The sequence below is a fragment of the Mesoplodon mirus genome (assembly GCF_964341445.2).
Source record: "Mesoplodon mirus genome assembly, chromosome: 5".
In the NCBI taxonomy this organism is placed as follows: Eukaryota; Metazoa; Chordata; class Mammalia; order Artiodactyla; family Ziphiidae; genus Mesoplodon; species Mesoplodon mirus.
The window spans coordinates 57,116,551-57,140,084 of record NC_138980.1 but is presented as its reverse complement, the minus strand read 5'-3'; the positions used below and the strand labels follow the sequence as shown (position 1 = coordinate 57,140,084).

At 41.8% G+C, this 23,534-nt stretch overlaps 2 protein-coding genes across 2 annotated transcripts in view; both read right to left on the bottom strand.

Annotated features, from left to right (window-relative positions):
* Positions 1-217: 217 nt before the first annotated feature.
* On the bottom strand, positions 218-8,364 carry RBM22 (RNA binding motif protein 22). Its single transcript, XM_082621861.1, has 11 exons — positions 8,232-8,364; positions 7,749-7,802; positions 6,760-6,789; positions 6,027-6,159; positions 4,865-4,965; positions 4,588-4,760; positions 3,576-3,776; positions 2,443-2,607; positions 1,604-1,692; positions 1,268-1,399; positions 218-498 (listed from the first exon to the last, which is right to left on the bottom strand). The coding sequence occupies exons 1-11, from the start codon at positions 8,283-8,285 to the stop codon at positions 368-370; spliced, it is 1,263 nt and encodes a 420-aa protein (XP_082477987.1). The 5' UTR covers positions 8,286-8,364; the 3' UTR covers positions 218-367.
* Positions 8,365-14,709: 6,345 nt separating this feature from the next.
* The window catches only part of DCTN4 (dynactin subunit 4), a 32,453-nt gene continuing 23,628 nt past the window's right edge, over positions 14,710-23,534 (bottom strand). The window contains exons 10-13 of the mRNA XM_082620288.1: positions 23,368-23,422; positions 22,243-22,350; positions 20,066-20,163; positions 14,710-17,336 (exon numbers count right to left, since the gene is read on the bottom strand). Coding sequence (XP_082476414.1) covers positions 17,123-17,336; positions 20,066-20,163; positions 22,243-22,350; positions 23,368-23,422 — 475 coding nt within the window. The 3' untranslated portion in view covers positions 14,710-17,122. The remainder of the gene's footprint in view (positions 17,337-20,065; positions 20,164-22,242; positions 22,351-23,367; positions 23,423-23,534) is intronic.

Below are 23,534 nucleotides of genomic sequence, written 5' to 3'. Positions count from 1 at the left end.
CTGCAGGTCAACTTTTTCCCCCCAGAAAAGATACAAAATGAACATTTAATTGGGATGGTAACTCCGCTGGACATTCCGATTTACCCAGTTGCTTGTTCCCCACACAGGTAAGGGGAAGAGGCATTAAGCTTTATTAGTAATGTTATAGTAGTAACCAGATGTGTTAATGGCAGCTTATTTTCAGGTCCATCAATCCTTTGAGCGCATGTAGGAAAGCATGACTGTTGTTCTCCAACTGCCCACATCTGAATACATTCCGCTATCGTGGAAACTACAAAGGAGGGAAAAATATATTTATTCCAAGATTCATTTACTGGGATTTTTAAGCGCCCTCTCTTCCACAGAGCCCCAGAGTGGTGATAATGTGCTAGGGGCTGCTGTGTTTCCCGGCATGAGCTCCCATCCTCTGAGGGTCCTGAGAAGGATAGTGGATTGGTCCTGGAGCCCTCATGAAAGGAGGGGGTGGTCCCATTGGGTGGAACATATGTGGCCCAAAACCTACAGATAGGAGAGAAAAATCTGTTAGGCTTGCAGTTCTCTTGACAACCTTTCAAACCCTGAATTTTCTAAGGTCAATACCACCTACACATAAATCAAATTGACATGGGGCTTCAGAAAATGTCAGTTCACAAGACTTGCTTAGGCATGTCTACCTGCATGACTTCCTTGGTTTTAGAAACCTTCCCCCTCAAGATGGCTTAAAAAAAAACCACCACACGTCTCAGGTGTTGCTAGCATGTCATCTGAGCCTCTGCTATCCATCAAACATGCCACGCCTATCAGACAGGATTTGATCAGAAGTGGGAGGTGAGGGAGAAATCAGGCTGATGGCAAGACCCTGTCGTCATTAACCGCAATGCCTTATACTCGAGTGAAGGGTGTTCAGAAACCAGGACTTTCTCCAGAGAGTATGGGAACTCTGCCCAGGAGAACCCGCTGCTTGTGATTTACTGACTCTGCTCATACTGGCATCGACAGTGCTATAAACAGCAGTGCCATACAAAGTGCTAGTCCCTGAACTGTTTATTACTTGGCATGAACAAGATAAAGAGCTGGAGCCAAAATGTAACTTCATCACATGACCAAGCACACTCTTCAGTTCATCTGACAATGTCTTGGTAACACGACTTTCTTGACGAATTTACATTTTGGTGCAAACTCCTGACCTTGTTGCAGGCAGGTGGTAAAGGCTTTGCAAGCTAACACACACCACAGCCTACAGGACTTCGCCAGGGTTTCCCGATTTCCTCAGAAGGAAGCTGGTTACCTGGGGGTGGGGGCGGGGCAATACCAGGTGGGGGTGGCAGGGCGATGTTCACCACGGCTGGAGGACCGCTGGGGGGTAGGTTGAAGTAGTTGGCTGAGGCCTCTTCTTCTGCGGCAGGAGGAGGAGGAAGAGCTAAAGAAGAGAAACAGCTGGTTACAGCAGAGGACAACTGTGCAACAGCGCTTCCACTGCCTTGAAATCCTGGGAGGTCCTGCTGGGAGAACACAGCTGCTGGGAGCCAGAGACCTGGGTCTCTTCTAACATCCGTGGGACACGAGGGCAGTGTGAGCAACTGAAGTTAGCAAGCTACCAGGTAGGCAGAAAGTCTGCACTCACCTCCTGGTAGCCCTGGAACGGGCTCTAGCTTGATTCCAGAGTCTGTGGTTCCGTCCTTCTCCTTTTCTTTTCCTCTGGCTGCTTGGGACCTGGGAGACACAGACCCTTACGCCATCAGCACATGGTCCCACCTTCTCTCACACCTCTGCTTCTCATGTTTCCTAGACAAATGGAGTTCCTTCACTCCTGGCCTCCTTTTCAGCACACACTCTTTTCCCATAAATGCCACAGTGCACAGTGGATAAGAGCAAAGGTTCTGAAGCCAGAAAGACGTGGGTTCAAAATTCACTAGAACTGCTGTAGGGGCTGGAGGAGGCAACACCCATGTGTTGAGCTCAGTGCTCAAAAAGCCCTCCGCGAGGACTGCTGCCGCTGCCGCTGCCGTGAAAGGTCTCCCTGGCTCCAAGCCAGAAACACGTTCCACCTTTGAAGTCCAGGGCATTTTACCTGTGTCTCTCTTATGCAATCACCACCTTCAAACTTATGTTAGCTATTCTTCTTCACTAGATAGTTGGCCTACAGAGGACAGAATCTAGGTCTAATTCCTGTGTAAACTCTCATGCCACATTTCATGCCCTGGCATTACCCTTGGCCTATAACAGCTGGTCACAAAACACATGAACCTTCAAAGGATCAGATCACTACACCAAAACCCTGAATAAATTTCCAAAGTAGCATCTTCCTAATATCCACAGGAATGGAGTGCCAGACAGAATGAAAAATTCTTTTTAAAGGTCCTATTGATTTAAGCCTATTCACCAAAAGCTTACTAGTCCCCAGATAATGAAAAGGTTCTTGAAAATCTCAATAATGCTATTTTAATACAGTCTAATGCTCACCTTCCCCATTTCACGTTGAGCCTGCGGCCATTGACGATCAACTTGTTAAAGGACTTCTCAGCAGCTACTTCTGCAGCCTGCCTTGTGGCAAACTGGATGAAAGCACACTGCTGTCTCTGCACAACAGTGATTGTCCGGATCTCTCCAAACTGGTAGAAGTGATTTCTGAAGGGATACAGGTAGAGAAAAACGAGAGTTAATAACACAGACATTCCCAGGAAGCTGAATATGGATTATTAACTCTTTAACATATTCACCACAAGGCAGGTGGCCCCATGGTGATCTGCCTAATTATCTGCAGGTGGTTCCCCCCATACCTTACACCCTATTGTGGGTGCTGTGTACTGAGGAAGGGAAAGAAAAATAATGAGTAAATAAAGGCTATCAAACATCTCAGGGTTTTTCCCATGGAGGAAAAGGGGCTCCAGAAGGTTCCCTAAAGACCTTAAACCCTAGATAAGGGGTTGGCAAACTACAGCCCCCATGGCTGATGAGCCAAGAACGTTTTAAAAAAAATTTTTTTTAAGGTTGTAAAAAAGAAGAAGAGAAAGATCAGGTGGGAAAAAGTCTGCCACCCCCTGGGGACACTCTAGCTCACTTAGGGTTTAATGCAGACAAGCTACCAAGGGCAGGTTGTACACCTATAAGAGTTTCTTCTCCCCTCTATCTCTTTGCAAGAGGCAATTTCCATCAGTATCTGCCCAGATGTTTCATCTAGCCATGCAAAATGCAAGCCAAGAATAACACAAATTTACCAAATACCAATCTCTTTAAAAAGCCAACAAGTTAAACTGTAAGGTTTTATAATTGCAAAGCTCTCCCTCCCCTACAAAATTAATCATACTTGGATATGTGCCATCTTTAGGAATTCTAATGGCTATTAGGCCAAACAGAAGCTCATGTAATTAATACCCTACACAAGCATGGAATAACCACTGTTGAGGAACATTATGTGGCATCACAAAGGAAAACTTTATAAAAATTACAGTCGGCATGACATTTACTAACTCTAGAGCAACTAAAGAAAAATGTACCTTATACAGAATCATCATGTTTCCCCCCCCGCAAAAAAAAAAAAAAAAATTCTAGGGCAGGTGAAAGCAAAAATAACTCACAAAACTATATTCACAAACCTTAGATCTGTCTCAGTAATGGTATCGCCCAGACCACCAACATACAGTGTGGTGATAGTCTTGTCCTCTGGTGGGTCCAGACGAGGCATTGTTGATGCCCGCTTCAAAAGTTTATCTGCCACAGGGTCATTGATTCCATAATATCGGTCTTTAATGTTCTGATCAGCAAGGGGGTCATCCGGATCTGTTGGCTTCTCATGTCTATGGTTCAGGAAAGAACAATGCATAAAGGTGAAACAAGGGAAAAAATTTTTACAGATACCACCCAACAGCAGCTACAAAAGTCCCCTTTTAATCTGGAAACCATGGCCATACCAAAACATAACTATTAAAACAGAGCTAATATCAAGGGATTTACTGTATCACACAAGGACTTGCTAGCCTCCGAAAAGCCACTTAAACGGCCACAGGGTGGCAGAGTTTCCTTATAAAGAAATGTTTCTGACACAATCCACTCCAAAACAAAAGGTAACCAAAACATGATTACACTCCTCTAGGTCAAGGGTTCTTAATGTGTCTGAGGTCTTGCATTCCACTCAGAGTCTTATTAAATCTATGGACCCAACCCCAGAAAAAAAACATAGCTAGCTTTTTGTTGGGTGTAGGCTTCACCAACCCCAAAGTAAGAACTCCTAATCCAGATGCCTGGCAGTCTTGACTCAAACACACTTACACATTCTTTAGAAGTCTGGTCTTAATCTGATTTCAACTATACACTGAGATTCAAGCCAATCATACCATGATGGCAAAGACTTACATCTTAGGCAGAAACTTTTGAGGTCAGCATTTTTTATGGCAGAGCAATTTAGTTTCCCAAGGCTTGGTTGTATGTAAAAGTTCCATTATAAGTAAAAACAATTTAATCAAGCTCTAGTCCTAAGATATAAGACATATGACACTAGTTCTATAAACTTTTACATTTTAAAGCAGAAATAGTTTAAGCTAGCACCTCCCCCTTCTTAGATGACTAATCATCTGAAAGCAAAAACTGAAAAAGCAGTTCAGCTCTTGCCTGTATGGACACTCCTCTCCTCTCTTACATTCTCCTTTCACCCAGAAGGAGCAAATGTGGGGTCGATTTCTTTTGTAGTAGGGTGTGGTCCGGGCCAGTTTGAGCAGCATGTCACTGGTGGATGTGGCCTTCCCCAACATGCCAACTGGCCGTGTTCCGTCAGAGTTAGAAATCTATAAAGGAATGACACATTCAAAAGATAAATTACACAGGTTGTATCAATCCCCCAGGATTCTTTCATTAAATATAAAACTACATCAAGCAAGTGGCAACATACTTCTCGCTCCATATTCTGTGTATAGTATTCTTTGTTGACATCAGACTTTGGCATGTCATCCTTAAAAGACAATCCTGCGTCACGAACCTGGATGGGCAAGCCTAGAACAAAGGAAAGGAGGAAAAAACTCAAAATATATTTTAAACCATATCCAAACTGAATATGTAGACAGAATACATCATTCTTCCTTTCTCCACTTTCTTATTTGGTACCAGAGGCTTTATTTTAATTCAAAATCTTTAGCACCATCAGGCCAATACTACTACAGAGCATTCTAAGAAATTATCCAAATTCCTGAGTTTTCATGAAATTTCATGAAATTAATGTTTTAGAAAATCTTTTAGATGAACAAACTTTTACTATAGTTAGATTTGACCTGCAATTAATAATGCATCTAGCTTTTACTATGCCATAATTTATTTAAAATAAATATAAAAAAATGTATTATTTTTAGGCTTGTCTTACACATCCTCTGGATAATCACAGTCATGTAAGGGTCATTATATTCCAGAATCAGAACACCCCCTTAACAAACATACAAATAATATTAAACAATATGTGACCAGGACTCTGATTAGCAGAGTCAACTTTCTGAACTTAACATAGATAAACTTGTATTTTCCTTTTCCCTTTTATTTTACTGTATAGTAGAAACTTTTGTTGAAAGAATATTTTTCACATAAATAAAAAGTCATCTGCAGTTAAAAAAAAAAAATCACTCCCAAAAGCAGTTACTCTGAAACAGTAGCAATATAGTGTATCAGTCCTAACAATATATTTGATACAAAAATCTAGAGCACAATTAGCCAGAACTTTGTCAGGGATTGTGGGAAAAAAAGCTCTGGATTTAGAAAGAAGCCAAAGGCAAAGAAATTACCTATCATAGCAACAATGCCTTTAACTTACCTTGGCTACAAAGGTATACAGAAGGGAGGTTTCGGCCAGTGCTGATCAATTACCAACTTTTCTTTAAGTCCCTACTGTTGTTCAGAACGCTAGAATAAACTAGTATGGTTCTTTTCTTCTTGGGAAAAGCAGAGCACAGCAGACACTCCAAAGTGGGTGAGAACCAGAGAAGGGGTGAGAAGTGGGAGACAAGAAAACTGGTTTGTTGTGTAGAGTAGTTGCACACTTTCAGACCTATGGGACAGGGCAAACATACCATACTCTAGGTCCAAGAGGCAGGTCTGACAGACATTCTTCAATTTACTGCAGGTCTGGCAAACTTCAGTCTTCTTGAAACGCATGCGGACCCCGGGGCACCAGCGAAACACTGTGAATGGCCTGGCACAGATCTGGAACACAAAATAAATCCACAGAGTGTTAATGGTCCTGATCTGGACGATCAATCCAGGTGATTTAATAAAAGGATCCCTGAATCTAGGGTGTAGAAGAGATCTTAGCAATCATCTAGTCTAAACACCATATGATGTTTCAATCCTTTACAACACCCTTCCTCAGTAGTTAAAAAATTCACATAGTACAGAAATAAAATACTCAAAAATCAAAGCCCTCCCCACCCTAGAGGTCACCACCATTAATGATATTACCCTTAATCTTTTACGGGGTGAGTAGGGAGTGTCATATACTCCTTTGAGAATCTTATGATGGCTATGACCTTCCTCCTCAGCTAAAATGCTCATGTACATAATCAAACAATACTTGGTATATACAATCTCAGGGGGTTCAAAGCCCAACCACAGACACCAAGTTAAGAATCCTTACATTAAAGGGCTCATTTTCTTACCCCTACACTAAATAGTTAACAGCCAATGAGTATATAAATGACACATGAATGTCTGTGTAGCACTCACTTTTATAAAGGATTTCATACCTCAGCAAGTGGAAGAGAAAAGGAAAATAAAACTAAAGCATTACTCTTTAAACATACTTACTTTGCATTCCTTCCCGTACTTTTCTTTGGTCTGAAATAGAAAAAATAGAAAAGAATGAGTTATGGAAAGAAGAAAACCTGATGCCTGATGCTTCTCTAGACAGGACCTAAGAAATTTATCTGGAAATCCCTGGCATCTTGAAGAGAGGAGAAAAAAATGCACCCTTTTGGGGAGGGAGGGGGGGTAAGGGAGGGCTGGGGACATAATCTAGTCACCTACAAGTTATAACCTCTTAAGAATCTTACAGATCTAACACCAGGTAAGTATGTACCTTTCCACAACCGCAACTCTTAGATTCATTTCTGGCTCCGAAGTTCTCTCCCAAGAACAATTTCCTAATGGTTTCCACAGTCCCTAAATGGAGGATGCAGCCATGGCCAGCCCATTTTACAAAGTTTAGTCAGAGTTAACTACTACAGACTCATCCTGTGCTGGTCCCCTGCATATAGTCAACCAATACCTCCAAGATTGATCACAACACAGCCCTAATCTAAGTATTAAATGTTAACTGCTGCTAATTTTACCCTTATTTGTAAGGATAGAGGGTACCTTATACTAAACAGATTACAAGGTGCAGAGGCCAAAAGGCACTTGATTAGGAGTCAGGAAACCTAGATTTTTAGTCCTGGTTCTCCTCCTAATTTGCTGAGGTCCCTGGAGTCAGAGTATCTGAACTTAGATCCCAGCTCCACACCTTATTTGCTATATTGAAAAGACATAAACTCCCTTTGCCTCTGGTTAACAGACCTATCTCCTAGGTAAATGCTCAACGAATATTAGCTATTATTATGACTCTTATATCACAGGACTGTTGCTGAGTTCCAAAATGAGAGAACAAGCATGACAGTCCTTTGCAAATTCGTCGTACTCTTAGGGTTAGTAAAGGGGCATTATTACTTCTCGACTAAAACAAACACATCACCGACAGTGTGCAAGTACCACAACACTGACAGAACACAGTAAGTCCCGTTTCACACACGATCACTCACCATTCGGATATATGGGTTTTCTCCAAGACACGTCTGGCACAGAATAGGGAAGTCCTGGTGAAAATGGGAAATCTGGTCGAACGCCAGGCTCCGAAGACCCTGCCATCTCGGCCACAGTGGTGGGGCGGGGGGAGGGGACGAGGAGCGAGGTTGGGGAACAGGGCAGGAACCCGAGGTCCAGCACAGGCCGGGTTGCGGACGGGGTGCTGTCTGCACTTCCGGCAGACGGCGGGAGAAAAGACCCGCTCGAAAAGAGTGGAGGGAGTAGGGATGGAAAGGGGGCTGATGCCGGACCCTGGCTAAGCCCTCTCCCTCCAAGCCCGTAGGAGGGCCGCCCTTCAGCTTTCAGCCGTGGCCGAGTTAGGCCGCGGTGCTGGCTTCTCCCCGGAATTCCCTCGGCTGCGCCGCAGCCATGTCCCTGCCCGCCCGCTGGAAGCCTGGCTTCGCTGCCTCTTTCCGTCCTCCTCCGGCAGGCATACTCACCGCATCCTCCCAGTTCTGCCTGTTGTAGGTATTGGAACCCAGAGAGGTCGCCATCTTGAAAGCGTCTGGAGATAGCCGCAGCTTCCGAGTTGGGAGAGAAGACCGCCACAATCCCGTCAGGCCCCGAGGCTGCCTGCCGGCCGTCGACGTCTTATTTACGCGTCTCGTGCGCCCTTGGGCGGGCCTTGTGCGTCATGACGTCGCCCGCTCAGAATTTCTTTGCTTTATAGCTGGCTTCCTGGTGCTTCTTCAGAGTGGTGACAGCAAGGGATGAAGTGAGAAGTATAATCGGTTTATTTTAGTATTTGAGTGAAAGAATAAAGGAACAAGTAATGAATGAGGGGTTGGGATTAAAACAGCGTTGGTCCCCACTGAGCGCTTATTATGCCAAACGGTGGGGTAACGAACGTCTTGCCGTGACCGTGTCTTACTTAATTCCCACAATAAGCCCTCTCTCTGTAGGGTTGCCACATTTAGCAAGGAAAACCCAGAACGTCTACTTAAATTTGAATTTCAGATAAACAGCGAACCCTATTTTAGTTCCAAATATGTTCCAAACATGCTTACACCAAATAATGACTCGTTTTTCTGAAAGTGAAATTTAGCAGGATGTCTTGTACTTTATCTGGCAACCACTACCCTCTAGGCAAGTATTATTGTACCTCTTTTATAGAAGGAAATTGAGGTTTAGAGAGATTAAGTAACTTGCTTCTGATCGTGTAGCTAGAAAATAGTGAAGTCACAAATCCAAAGACAATAGTGCTGTGTTTGCAACTTCTGAAATGAAAAGGGTCCTATGGATCAACACATGTATTGTTACATCGTTTATGGAACAACTCATAACCACACTGCCGATATTTTATGAATTTCAAGCGTCCTGGTATCACTTTCATAATTTTTGACATATCAAACAAATACTTTTATTTATGCCACCTTATGTCTTAACAATTAGGTTTAAAGCATAATTTGTGTAGAGTAAAATTTTACCCTTTTTACTTGAACAATTATGAATTTTTACATATAGTCATACAAATATAGAATAGTTCTATCATCCCCAAAAGTTCCCTCGTGCTGAGTGAATCCACTTCTCCCCATGCTTGGTCCATGGCAACCACTGATCTGTGTTCTGCCCCTATAGTTTTGCCATTTCCAGAATATCATAAATGGAATCCTGTATTGCCTTTTGGGTCTGATTTCTTTCTCTTCGCATATTGCATTTGAAATTCATCCATACTGTTACATGTATCAGTAATTTGTTCCTTTTTATTGCTGAGAATTTCATTGTATGGATGCACCTGGGGTTAAACACACACCGTCCCCCCACACACACACTTGCCAGTTGATGGACATTTGAGTTGTTCCAGATTTGAATGAATATAAATAAAGGCAAAGCTCATGCAGCTCAATATCAAAAAGACAAACAACCCAATCCAAAAATGGGCAGAAGACCTAAATAGACATTTCTCCACAGAAGACATACAGATTGCCAACAAACACGTGAAAGGATGCTCAACATCACTAATCATTAGAGAAATGCAAATCAAAACTACAATGAGGTATCATCTCACACCAGTCAGAATGGACTTCATCAAAAATCTACAAACAATAAATGCTGGAGAGGGTGTGGAGAAAAGGGAACCCTCTTGCACTGCTGGTGGGAATGTAAATTGGTGCAGCCACTATGGAGAACAGTATGGAGGTTCCTCAAAAAACTAAAAATAGACTACCATACGACCCAGCAATCCTACTACTGGGCATATACCCTGAGAAAACCATAATTCAAAAAGAGTCATGTACCACAATGTTCGTTGCAGCTCTATTTGCAATAGCCAGGACATGGAAGCAACCTAAGTGTCCATCGACAGATGAATGGATAAAGAAGATGTGGCACATACATACAATGGAATATTACTCGGCCATAAAAAGAAACGAAATTGAGTTAGTTGTAGTGAGGTGGATGGACCTAGAGTCTGTCATACAGAGTGAACTAAGTCAGAAAGAGAAAAACAAATACCGTATGCTAACACATATACATGGAATCTAAAAAAAAATGGTTCTGAAGTACCTAAGGGCAGGACAAGAATAAAGACGCAGACGTAGAGAATAGACTTGAGGACGCGGGGAGGGGGAAGGGTAAGCTGGGATGAAGTGAGAGAGTGGCATGGACATATATACACTACCAAATGTAAAATAGATGGCTAGTGGGAAGCAGCTGCATAGCACAGGGAGATCAGCTCATGCTTTGTGACCACCTAGAGGGGTGGGATAGGGAGGGTGGGAGGGAGACACAGAGGGAGGAGATATGGGGATATATGTATATGTATAGCTGATTCACTTTGTTATAAAGCAGAAACTAACACACCATTGTAAAGTAAGTATACTCCAATAAAGATGTTAAAAAAAAAAACAAAACCCAAAAATAAATAAATAAATAAAGGCATTATAAACATTCACATACAGGTTGTTGTACAGACATAGGTTTTCATTTTGTGTGTGTAAATACCTAGGAGTGGGATTACTTGATCATATGGTATGTTTTTTTCCTGTATAAGAAAGCGCTTGCGTTTATCTGAGCTTCGTGCATCTGTGATTTGTTGTCCTTCATTGTATTTTGAAAATTCTTAAGTGTCATCTCTTTAAATATTCTGCCCAGTTTCTTCTCCATCTGGGACTCCAGTTACATGTTAGACTATTTGATATCATCCCATAGACCTTGAATACGCTGTTGTTTTCTTTTTGGGAGTTTCAGTTTGGATAATTTCTATTGATCTGTTTCCAAGTTTCCTGATTATTTTCTCAGGTATGACAAGGTGTTCTGATGAGCCCAGAGAAAATATTCCTCATCTCTGATCCTGTGGTTTTCAATTTGTCCCTTTCTTATAGTTTCTACCTCTCTGCTGAAATCTGTCATGCATATTATCCCTATTTTCAACTAGATCTTCGACATGTTAATCAGAGTTTAAGTCCCTGACCAATAATTCCAACATCTGGGTCATACCTGTATAGGGTCTCATTGATTGACTATCACAAATGGGTTGGTTTTTCTTGCTTCTTTGTGTATCTCAAAATTTTTATTGAATGCCACGTCATTACTTATATAACAGTAGAGACTGAAGTCAATAATATTAATGCTTGGAAATAGGCAAGCCTCTTCTGTCAGGACATTCGTGTGGGGTTTGGTCATTCTGGTCAGAAATTGAGCTAGGTTTGGGTTTTGTTGTTGCGATGGTTGCCTTCAGTGTTTGAAACCACAGGTTTCATATCCACTAATTTTGTGCTTTGGGGCTGAAGAATTTTTCTCAAGTGTTCATACTTCATCCTTAGCTTTCAGCTGTCCTGCATACCTGCACCATATGGTTAAGTCTCTATGCCTTTGCCCATGCCCCCAGCAGCTGCTAACTACGTTGGGAGTCAGGGAGGACTCAGGGATTCTTTGTTCTAATTAAGCCTCAGTCTTTTTTTTTTTTTTTTTAATTATTTTTGGCTGCATTGGGTCTTCATTGCTGCACTTGGGCTTTCTCTAGTTGCGGCGAGCTGGGGCTACTCTTCGTTGTGATGCGCGGGCTTCTCATTGCGGTGGCTTCTCTTTGTTGTGGAGCACGGGCTCTAGGCGCAAGGGCTTCAGTTGTGGCACGCAGGCTCAGTAGTTGTGGCTCACGGGCTCAGTAGTTGTGGTGCACGGGCTTAGTCGCTCTGCATCACGCGGGATCTTCCCGAACCAGGGCTCGAACCTGTGTCCCCTGCATTGGCAGGCTGACTCTCAACCGCCGCGCCACCAGGGAAGTCTAGCAGGCAGATTCTTAACCACTGCGTCACCAGGGAGGTCCCAAAGCCTGTCTTTAGTAGGTCCTTCGTGCCCAGGCCTTGGAAATGGGTCTTTTCTCAGCATTCTTGCCCCTCCTCTTTGTGGCAGCCAAACCCTGACTTGTATCTGTGGTTGGTCTTGAGGGGGGAGAGTTTCTTGCCCTTCTTGCAAGAGGCCTTTAATGGTATTGGTATAAAATCCTGGGGGGGGTGGCGCTCAGGACTGAATCCTGTCCCTCCCAAGGGTAGAGGTTTTTTCTTACCTTGTCCCAGCAGCAACGGGTCTTTACCTGTGTTCTAGGGAGACAGGGTTTTCTGCTCCTCCCCCAGTGGCTTAGGCCTTTTTGCTCCTAATGAGGGAAGGGCCTAGCCAGGGGGAGGCAAGGTTTCATGCCTTTCCTACTCCTCCTTCCTTTGCATGCCTCCAAACCAAGGGAGGCTCTGTAGAGCTCCAGCACCCCACTCCCACCAGGTCTTTCTCATGAACACCCGGTGGAGGTTTTGGAAAGAGCTCGTCAGTGCATGCAAGGTCCCCTAGTATCTCAGGCTCCCAGGGGTTTTATACTGTCATGTTAGCCCCAGTTTGGCCTTTAGCAATTCTTTTAGTTGATTTCCTCTTACCTGCTTATATGTTGGTCAACACTTCTTCCTCCCATGCTCTGCTACAGGTGAGCCAGTCTACATCCCATCTCTCCTTGGAGGGGTCTGTCCTTCCTTGAAATTCAGGCTAGTTGACTGCCCTGCCACATCAACTATCTGATAGATCCAATAAAATTTATGATTTTGTCATCTATCCACTTTTTTTATTTGAGTCAGGGTGACACTCTTTCCACACATCTACATCATAGGCACAAGTGGGAGTCTCCTCATTTTACTTAAATATATTTTAAGAGGAACATTTTTTATCACTTCTGTAAATGGAAAATTAATATCGCTTGTGTAGATGTAGCCTTAAGAACAAGTACAATGAAAATGAAACAATATTTTTTAGTAAGTAAGCCTCTGTTGTCTGCCAAAGGCTCTGAGACAGAAGCCTATGTTTAAAAGAAAAAAAAAAGTGCTACATAAGAGAACTGATACTTTATCCTTATTTGACAGAAGGATGGGGAGAGGGGAGCAGGGCATGAGAATGATACAACTTTCTCACTATTTGATTCCATATCATTTAATGTTACTTTCACTTAACACTTAAAGTCATTATCTTGTGTAGGTGGTCTGTATTGTGAAATATATTTCACTATTGATGTCCCTGACCACCAGAAAATGGGGATAAATAAAGCTAACTACAATTGACCCTTGAACAACACAGGTTTGAACTGCGTGGGTCCACTTACACACACTTTTCTCCCCCACTAAATACATACTACAATACTACATGATCTGCACTTGGTTGAATGCATGGATGCAGAACCTTGGATACAGAGGGCCAACTGTAAAATTATACACAGGTTTTCGACTGCCCCAGCGTCAGTGTCCCTAACCCCTGCATTGTTCAAGGATCAACTATATTGCAATTGAGCAAGTGACCTGGCTCTGAGTTTTTGAGTTTATTCCAGGCTACCCTTTGACTGGAATATAGGAGAAAGAGATGACAAAGGGGCCTGGATTTGGCTCTGCAAGGGTGTGCATTACAGCAAAGGAACGATACACATACAAAACCCAATACTAGGCAGAGGTAAATGCCCTGGAGAGGTTAAGTACTACAGATTAAGACCACATCTAGATGGGAGTAGGATACCTAGGGAGTATCCTAGGTTGAGCTAACACCGGAACAAGAGAGCTCAAGGGAAGTTAAGATATTTGGCTTATGACAAAAAGAGGCATATGTATATATATATTTTAAAAAGATAAAAGACCAACAGCTACGTAAACAAGGAAAAGGAAGATGGTATTAATTTATTTAACAAATATTCATTGTCTGCTACTTGCCAGGCATTGCTCTATGCTCTGCAGATACATCAATTTTTTAAAAAAGACAAAAATCCCTATACTATGGAGCTTATGTTCTCGTATGATGAAACAAAAAATATAGTGCTGGATGGTAATCAGTGCTACGGGGAAAAAAAGCAGCAAAGAAGGGGGATACGCATTTAGGGAAGGGCATTATCACACAGGGAGGTCAGGGAAAGCCTCAGAAGGAAGCATTTAAGCACAGACCTGACTGGCGGGGGGTTTGAGTTGTACAGATATCTGGGAGAAGAGTTTTCCAGGCAGAGGGAACAGCCAGTGCAAAGAACCTGAGAGGGCACAACCTGGGGTGAATCAGGAATAGCAGAGACTTGTGTGGCTAGGGTGCAGAGAGCAAGGGAAGTAGTTGATGAATCTACAGTTAAGAGGAGGGAAAAGTTGAGTACAGGTGAAAGTGGACGAGTGGCTACCTGAGAGCGCTGGGCCACTTTGTACACTTAAAAGGATATCTTTGGGAGCAATGACCCAGGATAAAAGCTGGTAGAGTCCTAACAACATAACATTTACATATTGGTTCTGATAATACGTTCATAAGGAGCACAAGCAACATCTATCTATATAATGTTACAGTGAACTACCTTGAGGTTTTACCTTAGTTCATTTAGACAAATGGAAGAAGGGAGCATGCCCCACTGACTCGCATGCTAACCCTAACTCCACCCCTGGCATGCTACTCCAATCAGTCTTCACAAAACCAAACAAAAGACACTTTTCAAGCTTTTTCTGCTTTATTTCACCACACGAAGTTAAGCAATCAGGCAAAACAGTAACCTGTCATTCATAAAGACCAAGGAGTGCCTCTCATTCCCAAAAGGGACCACAAAGGATGTTTCTTTATAAATATGCATTACATTTAGCTCATTAAACAGTCTGAACAAAAGAAAACACTGGTGGGCTAATCAAATCACAAATTCAAATTAACTTAGCTTTAAGTTTCCAAAGTTGTAGTTTCTAGTGCTAATGACATCTAATTTGCCTGCAGTGGTGCACACTGACTATACTTTAAAAATCTTGCACCTAATCGAATACAGAAAAGGAACAAATAGAATTCCAAATTCACCAGCTGCAGGTATTGAACCATTTCTACTAACACACAGATACTGAACCATTTCTACTAACACACGAAGTACCAGCTTGCACTGAAAACTATCTTGAGGAACCATTAAATCAATGGCTCTGTTATTCTGCAAGTTAATTTGGCTTCTGAGGAAAAAATTCTACGATCAATAGTGTTTTTGTGTTTCTGTGTCACATGGGCGTGATGAGACCCATTACTTCAACATTATTATTTCTGGGAACAAACACCAGCTATATGCCTTAAACACGTAACTGTGTGTAGTCTATGCAAATGTGTAAACACAGGAAGCTATCCTCTACCTTGAGGCTTATCTCCTCCACTGGCAAATATGGAGCACTCACGTCACAGGAGGCTTTAGTGAGTAGTGAAATAAAAATTAATTTGACACTCTGTGGGGTCACAAAAAGTTAAGCTATTTCTATAGTCTGCAGATTTGTCATTATACAACACCCTGCCCCAACTCCTAACAGGCTAAGCATTATTACTGTCATAATATTGGAGACATGAGTGTTTTTTTCTCATACTGCAGCATACATATTGCTCTGTGGAATACTGTTTCATAATATTGGCTTTATCTTAAGAGTACTATTTAGTGTCTTTCAGAGGCTTCCTAAATATTTTTATCTTCCAAGGGGAGCTGAAAAGTAACTATGTCCTGTCTGTACTCTAGATTACTATATATACCTTTAATTTTTTTTTTAAATGAAAGGCTTGAACTTAAAGACAAAACCAGAATAAACAGGAAATTTCTCTTTCCCCAAAAGTCTGTTGGCTGCTTGCTAACAATACATTTACAGAAAGTGTGGTGCAGGTGGTGGTCTACTTTGTCAAGTCTCAGTTGAGAAAACATCACAGAAATTAAGGTTAGCAACCCAACTCCAGGATACCAAGTGAAAACAGCATGTGTGCTGTTAGGCAAGTATTCTTTATGACTTATGGTCAAAACGCTCTTATTTGACAAACCATATGATAAAAAGCCTTAAATGCAGGAAGGGAGAAGGTTCTTTTTCTGAATATCCAGTTTTGGATTCAAGAGATTACAAATGTTAACTTTCCCCTTCAAATCAATGGAAAGAACATTAGTTCAGATCATGATAAACATCGAACATTTTAAATGTTTTCTGCATTCCAGAAGTGAACTTGTCCACCAAGTTTTCTTTGGGCTCTTTCCAGGTCCCCAGTACTCAGAACAACTTATTGAGTTAAAGAGGCCGAGCCGAAGGGTAGGGAGTAAGACATAAAGATGGGCTCGCTGCGGCAGCATCAGTCCCTGGATATTGTGGCGACAGTTAAAATGAACAGAATTTGCCACCCCCTTGACATGACACGTAATTGCTTGCTTCTCAAATTCTTCCTAGAAGAAAAAGTTCTGTATTCTACTGGGAAAAATTTTTTAAGAACAATTAATAAATAAGTATCTTATATTCACTTAAAAGAGGGCAAATTAAGGTGCCTTAACTATTTCACTGGTTTTTCCAATCATCACAAAACTAAAGACAACATGACGATTCTATTATCCTGTCAAATGGATGGGAGCCAAGATGGCAAGTGAAGGGATACGTTTAGAGTGCTAGATCATATCTAGTGGAATGCAAAAAGCAGCTGGTATACTGAGACCAATGCTGGGTCATCAATAGCGGGCCTACCTTTCGGTTATTTTAAGTTTCATCTGTGAGATTGTGATCCTTTATGAGATCAGATCGGGAGATAGTATGGTCAGTTTCTCAAGTGGTCAATCGAATGCCACTCCAGGAAACAGCCACCCCCTTTCTTGGGATGGAACTATGCTGTTATTAGTCAACGTGCAGGGTTCAGTGAGGGAGACACAGACTTACGGGTGTTAACAGAAGAGAGGGCCAGAGGAACAGCAGTCACCCTGTGTTCCTAATGCCTTGCCTATGCCCCCAACCTCCTAGGAACAGGATTCAGTAGTGCATGGGTACATCATTATAAACAAGGCCTAACGAAGCAGCGGCTTCCACATTTTAACGCGGGTTGGTGATGGTACTGTCCTTTGGGATCTGCCCGCCACTGGAACACTTTAAGGAAGAAGCGGGCCCAAGCTGAGTTCCACATGCTGGGTGAGCCAGATGACCTCTGTACCCTGGTCAGCTTCTTCGATGGGGCGGATGGGGGTGGCCAGGTTTTTAAAATCGTGCTTCATCTTAAAGCACACGGTCACTTCACCCTCCTCACGCTGTGGGGTCACTTTGATGAAAATACCCACTTTGTTGGCCTTTCTGAAGGCTATAATGCTATGGAAGGAAATAAGCATAGTATTAGGCAGGTCACAAGTCAGCCAAGCCTGTTAGACTCACAGTCATTTTATGCCCCACAGGAAATCTCTGTTGACAAGATATGACCACCATCCCGTTTGTCAACAATGAAGAGTTTCTTCAGCAAAATGCTGACCTCCTTATCTTTTTAATATTACAACAGTAAAATATAGTCATAAAAATTTTAAATGGGGAAAAGTAAGTCTTTCCTCTTATTTTCCTCTTCAGTACAGAGAACAACTGTAAACGGTTTGGCTCTTAACCTACCAAATATTTTTCTGTGCACTTACACTTTTCTGCTTTTTTAACCAACACAAAAGGGACACTATTCTGTAACATGCTTTTTTTCACTGTTTATCACAAACACCTGTCCATATTGGTATATATAGGCCTTTTCTACTTAATGGGTGCATAGCGACCATAATTAGTATACACCGATTTCCTCTGTTATACACATCCCTTCACATTAACCTTTATATACATATGGTATTATTTCTATAGGATATAGACGGATGCTAACTCGGAGCTTTAAAGGAGTCTCTGGAATACCATAAATCAGTGTGTTTTGTAAATAGAGTCTGTAAATTAGGAATTTTTAGAATAGAAAAAAATCTCTTTAGTTGAAGTTTCCATTTCAGTTTTCTGATATGCACTTGAAGTTTGTGTTTAAATAACTTAGCTTCAAAAAGTCAAAAGGCAATGAAATAAACAGAATTTGATCTACTATCCAGATGATACTCAATTACTTTAAGAAAAGTTACTGAAATAAAATATTTACATATTATCCAGTATTAGTACTACTAATTTCCAGATATCTGGAAGTCCTATAAAGTACAGTAATGTGGAATATAATTACATTTCTTTCATTAATCTGTCATGTAATCTGACTGGAATTTATCTCAGATGATCTTTCCAGAAGTTCACCTTGGCTTAACAAATTTCTGTACTTAATTTATATAAAGCAAGGATTATAGAGAATGCATTTTGTATTATACTAACACAATCATTTTTTAGTAACTAATCAAACCTTTGATTTACATCAGATTCATTTTAAAAATTCAGTTCAAAAATAGTAAAAAAGAAAATGTCTTTCTAGCTTTAATTTCCCAGGCAACCACTGATGCCTGGGAAGCTTTTTTTTAAAAAATTCAGATTCCTGGTGCCTACCTAGACCTGTTAAAGAGAAGCTGTGGGGTCTGGTACTCTATACAGAATTAAAAAAAAAAAAATTAAAACACCCATGCTGGTGCTTTCTGAAGTTCACCCAAGTTTGGTAATCACCGTACTAACCTCCTCTTTGCCCTCACTTTGTCTTTCTAATTTGTCCCATGTTATTTCTTCTTTCCGGGATCTTGTGGAGGGAGTTTTTGATCATTCTGTTAAAAAACCTTAAATATTCCCTACACCAGTGTATTAAATGCTATTGCTTTTCAGCTCCAAGCCCACTTTCTGTAGCCTGCTTTGTGACACAGGATTCTGCTAACCACATTTCTGCTTGGTAGGCTGGCTCCTTACCAGGCTCCCTTTAGGGGCTCTAATGGAGACCAGAAGCCTGCAGGAAGAAGGGGCCTGGTTCTCCCGGTGAGCTTCCTGTCTGCATGCAGCTCCTGTGGGCCGCACTCCAGCAATGCCTCTTCACTCAGGAAGTGGCAGTGTCCAGGTTTTCCAACTGCATAACCAGCTTCAGCATGCCACCCCTCCTCTGGCACCCTGTGATGCCAGCACCCGTCAGGCAGTGTCCCCGCTCCCATTTCCCAGAGGTCTGAGTTTCAGCTCCATGGGGCTCCTCCCTCAAGCTTCTAAATTTGAATCATTTAAACCATTTCCCTTTGTTCCCTCAGCCCTAGGAGTGGTAACTGCTTCATAAAATTACCATCTCTGGGAAATTTCAGATTTCTTCTTAACCTCTGAAGTTACCCAGTTAACAAGTCTTTATATTAAATTCTCTCTGTTCAAATAACTGATGTGATTTCTGTTTCTCATCTGGGAAAGGTTTGGTTTTTTACTTCTCAGTTATTAGGTATGAGAGAGTAAAATCTGTTACTCTAAGATGGAAAGGTTGGGGGCCAGGTAGACAAATCCAATGGTAAATCTTTGGGGATAGAATACTATATCCTGTCCACAACCATTAACAATCATGCACTTGAAAATTTTTTAACACAGGAAACATAGGTTATAAAAACTGTGCTTGGGCTTCCCTGGTGGCGCAGTGGTTGAGAGTCCGCCTGCCAATGCAGGGGACATGGGTTTGTGCCCCGGTCCGGGAAAATCCCACATGCCGCGGAGCGGCTAGGCCCGTGAGCCATGGCCACTAAGCCTGCGTGTCCGGAGCCTGTGCTCCGCAATGGAAGAGGCCACAACAGTGAGAGGCCCGCGTACCGCAAGAAAACCCCAAAAAAACAAAAAAACTGTGCTTACAGAAAGATCCCACTGATGGAAATGTTAATGGTGCTAATCTCTGGTGGTGAGATTTTATTTTCTTCTTCATGGTTTTATATATAAATATAAATATATATTCACCAAATTTCTATAGTAATTATTTTTATAAATAGGAAGAAAAAATTACTTTAAAAATTCAGATAAGAAAATTGAGATCTGTGAGTGGGCCTCGTGTACGAGCCAACTGTGACGTGTGTGTGTGTGTGTGTGTGTGTGTGTGTGTGAGAGAGAGAGAGAGAGAGAGAGAGAGAGAGAAAAGGATCACTCACTCAGGATCATCCTGGAAGTCCTGGGGTTCTGCCAACTCATCATACTCTGCTGCTGCATCCTTGCCGGCTAAAACAAGCTCTTTGGGAGGCACCACCACCTGGAGAGCAACACAAAGAGAGCTGCCTCAGAAGGAATCAGTGCGTGTAGAACATTCATTCAGTGGAATACAGAAAAGTATTGCCCTGAGCTAGACATGCAGAAGTAAGCAGCAAGTTTCAAGAAACATACATTATTTCACTTATAAAAAGTTTAACAAACATATTGTTTGGACATTTCTGATAAAAGTATAAGAACAAAGAAATTTAAGGGAATGGTAAAGTCAGGTGAGTGCTTTCTTCATTGGGGATGCTAAGGGGAATTTAAGTGGGCAGGACGCGGGGGCTTCAATTGTGTCTTTAATGTTTTATTTCTTAAGGGGCTGGGGGAATATGGGTGTTTGCTATGTTATTCTTTATGCTTTGTGGTATATCTGAAACAGTTCTTCATTTTTTTAAAAAAAAAAACAAACCTAATGTGAAACAGTGGTTCCAACATATTTTCTGAAATGCAGATATTGGGTATGTTTATGGCCATGAAAAACAGTTAAGCATTCTTTACACTTAGCCTTATGTTGTAACTAGGCTTCAACTTCGCTATGTTAGAAGTTAACAAATAACAATGTAAACAACATTACTAATTATGGATATAAATGTGGCCGGGGAGCTGTGAAGAGAGAGAAAAATGGCAAATCCATAAGCTGGGTATACTCATCAGGCACGTATTTCTGTCTCTATCCTCACTTGCACAGCTTATTAATGTTATTTTAAAAAGGAGCAAGGACAGATGAGTGTCATCTCTCTTTGGAAGTGATGCTAGTAAATGAAATCATTAAAAAGCAGAAGTAAAAAAAAAGATAAATTCTCTACTAATAAGTATAACTTGAATAACAGCTAATTAAAGATACAGGCATCCTTTCTACCAACTTTTGTTATGAGTATCATGCTGAATTATGAGTCAGTAATAGACGGTCTATAGAGAAAAGTTCTTGTTCTAAAATTTCAAGTACTAGATGAATCATGAAGTAGCAAAATGTAGAAGAAAGGCCTCATTTCATTCATTCAACCAACACTGAGAGTCAAAATCACCTATTTTAATATTTAGTACTTGGACTTCCCCGGTGGCGCAGTGGTTAAGAATCCACCTGCCAATGCAGGGGATACAGGTTCGATCCCTGGTCCAGGAAGATCCCACATGCCGCAGAGCAACTAAGCCCGTGAGCCACAACTACTGAAGCCACGCACCTAGAACCCATGCTCTGCAACAAGAGAAGCCACCACAATGAGAAGCCCGTGCACTGCAACGGAGAGTAGCCCCCACTCGCCGCAACCAGAGAAAGCCCGCGTGCAGCAATGAAGACCCAACACAGCCAATCAATCAATCAATCAATCAATAAATAAATAGACTATTAAAAAATATATTTAGTGCTATGTATACTCTGTGTAAGCAGAGGGCATCTAGTGGAGGCACACCAGCTTTTAAAAGGAAATGTTATTTCCTTTGTGTCTTGAAAAATGAGTATGCATCAGGCAGAAAGAGAGGTGTGGCCATATATGTCAGGGGAGTGGGGATGGGAAGGAGGAATTCTAGATAAAATGAATAGCATATGCAGTCCTTCAGAAGCATGAAAGTTTATGACCCATTGGATATGCTTGGATCTCAACCATTAATATGCACAATTTCGAGAATGCTAGATTTGGGGGTTTCAGGGAAGGTCATCCTGGAAGAAAAGAGAGAGGTGAGGACATCAGGGAGCTCTTAAGCTATGCCAAGGAATGTGGACTTCATCCCAACGTCAGAGGGACACCAAACAAGCTGCATGCCATGATCAAAGTTAGATCTTAGAAAGATCACCCTAATGGCAAGATGGAAGATGGGCTGGCATGAAAGTGGGGGTGAAGAAAAAACAGGGAGTTAGGAAGTTACTGTCACAGTCCACGTAAGAAATGATGAGACCTTCAAAAAGGGCAGTGGCAGTGTGCTTGCGGATAAAGTAAAAAAAACTCAAGAGGTGAAATCAGAAGAACTTGATGACTGTTCGGAGGTGAAAATGAGACAGTGTGGAGTCCTTTAAGCCAAGGCAAATGAGGCCACTCCAGGAGAAGTCAGGGTTACTCAGGATGAGGCAAAGCGTTCCTACCTTAGCAGTGCTGTTGATATCATCAGGGTCCCCCTCCTCGTACTCCAACAGAGTCACGTGGGTGAGGTTTTCCACTGGATTCGTAAGAGTCAGGAGGACCTGGCTCTCCTGGGGAAAAGGAAAGGCATCTTTCAGACATGGTCCACTGCTGCCACCTAGGTCCACTTCCCTAGATGCTTAGATCACAAAACCATCACCCCCTCCGACCTCCACGCCTCCAGCATTACTCTCCAACAGTAACACCCACCTGTGCCTCTACATCACTGCATTCTCCAAGTGCTCACTAACTCCTATTGTTACTTATATGCTAGTTTACACACTCTCTGGAGCTTCTATTTCACTGAGGAAATGGAATAGATCCCACAGAAAGGGCCAGTTACTAGATGCAGAAATTCTGAGAAATACACATTATCTAAGTGATTGCCCTACCCAGGTCTCCACTTAAGGACTAAAAAGAAGGAAGCCCTCATAAATAAAATATGGGAGCCACAGGCTAGCCAGATATATTAGCATAGAAAAAAAAAAGGCACATCAAGACTGTAAAAGACTTTTAAGTTTTCTTGCACCATAATTTACCCTTGTTTGGTATGCTCTTTACATTAGTAAAAAAATAAATAAAATTAAAATGAACAGGGACTATAAAAGTATCTTTATGAGCAGCATGAAAGAACTAAGACGCTGCTGCAGAACACTGTGCAATTCACTGGGGTGTCAGTGTATGGGAGATAAGGACCTCAAAGAAGAGAGGGGCTGTGGTAAAGAAGAAATCTAGTTGATTCCTGATATCTCACACATACACACACGTGAGATGGTGGAGAATCTCCTGGCTGGAGGAGAGCTGAAGATGCCTGTGGGGTCTAACATCTCCTTTCTTTCCCTGCCATGATTCTACCTCAGTGTAATGTGCACACTGCTCCTTCTGCATATATTTCAAAGATGCTGTTATCAAGAATCCCAGCTTAAGGACACTTAAAATCTCAATCCCTTTATTATTTCAAACTTTCTTCTTTTTTATCCCTTGCTCATTGCATCCCATGTCAAATACACACAGCCACCACATACATATATGCACACATCTTTGATCAATTAATTCTTTCTCTTCACGTAAATAAGCATGGTACTAACCTTCATGTAGCGAAGGTTGGGAATTGACATGATTCTCACTTCTGGGATATAATTGCTATGCGTGAATAAAAAAATGCATTAATGGTCATTGGAGTCTCTTAAAATTGTTACTTTTTTTTTTTTAAAGCTAGTGCAGCAAAGAAATGATTTCTTCACGTTAATTAGAA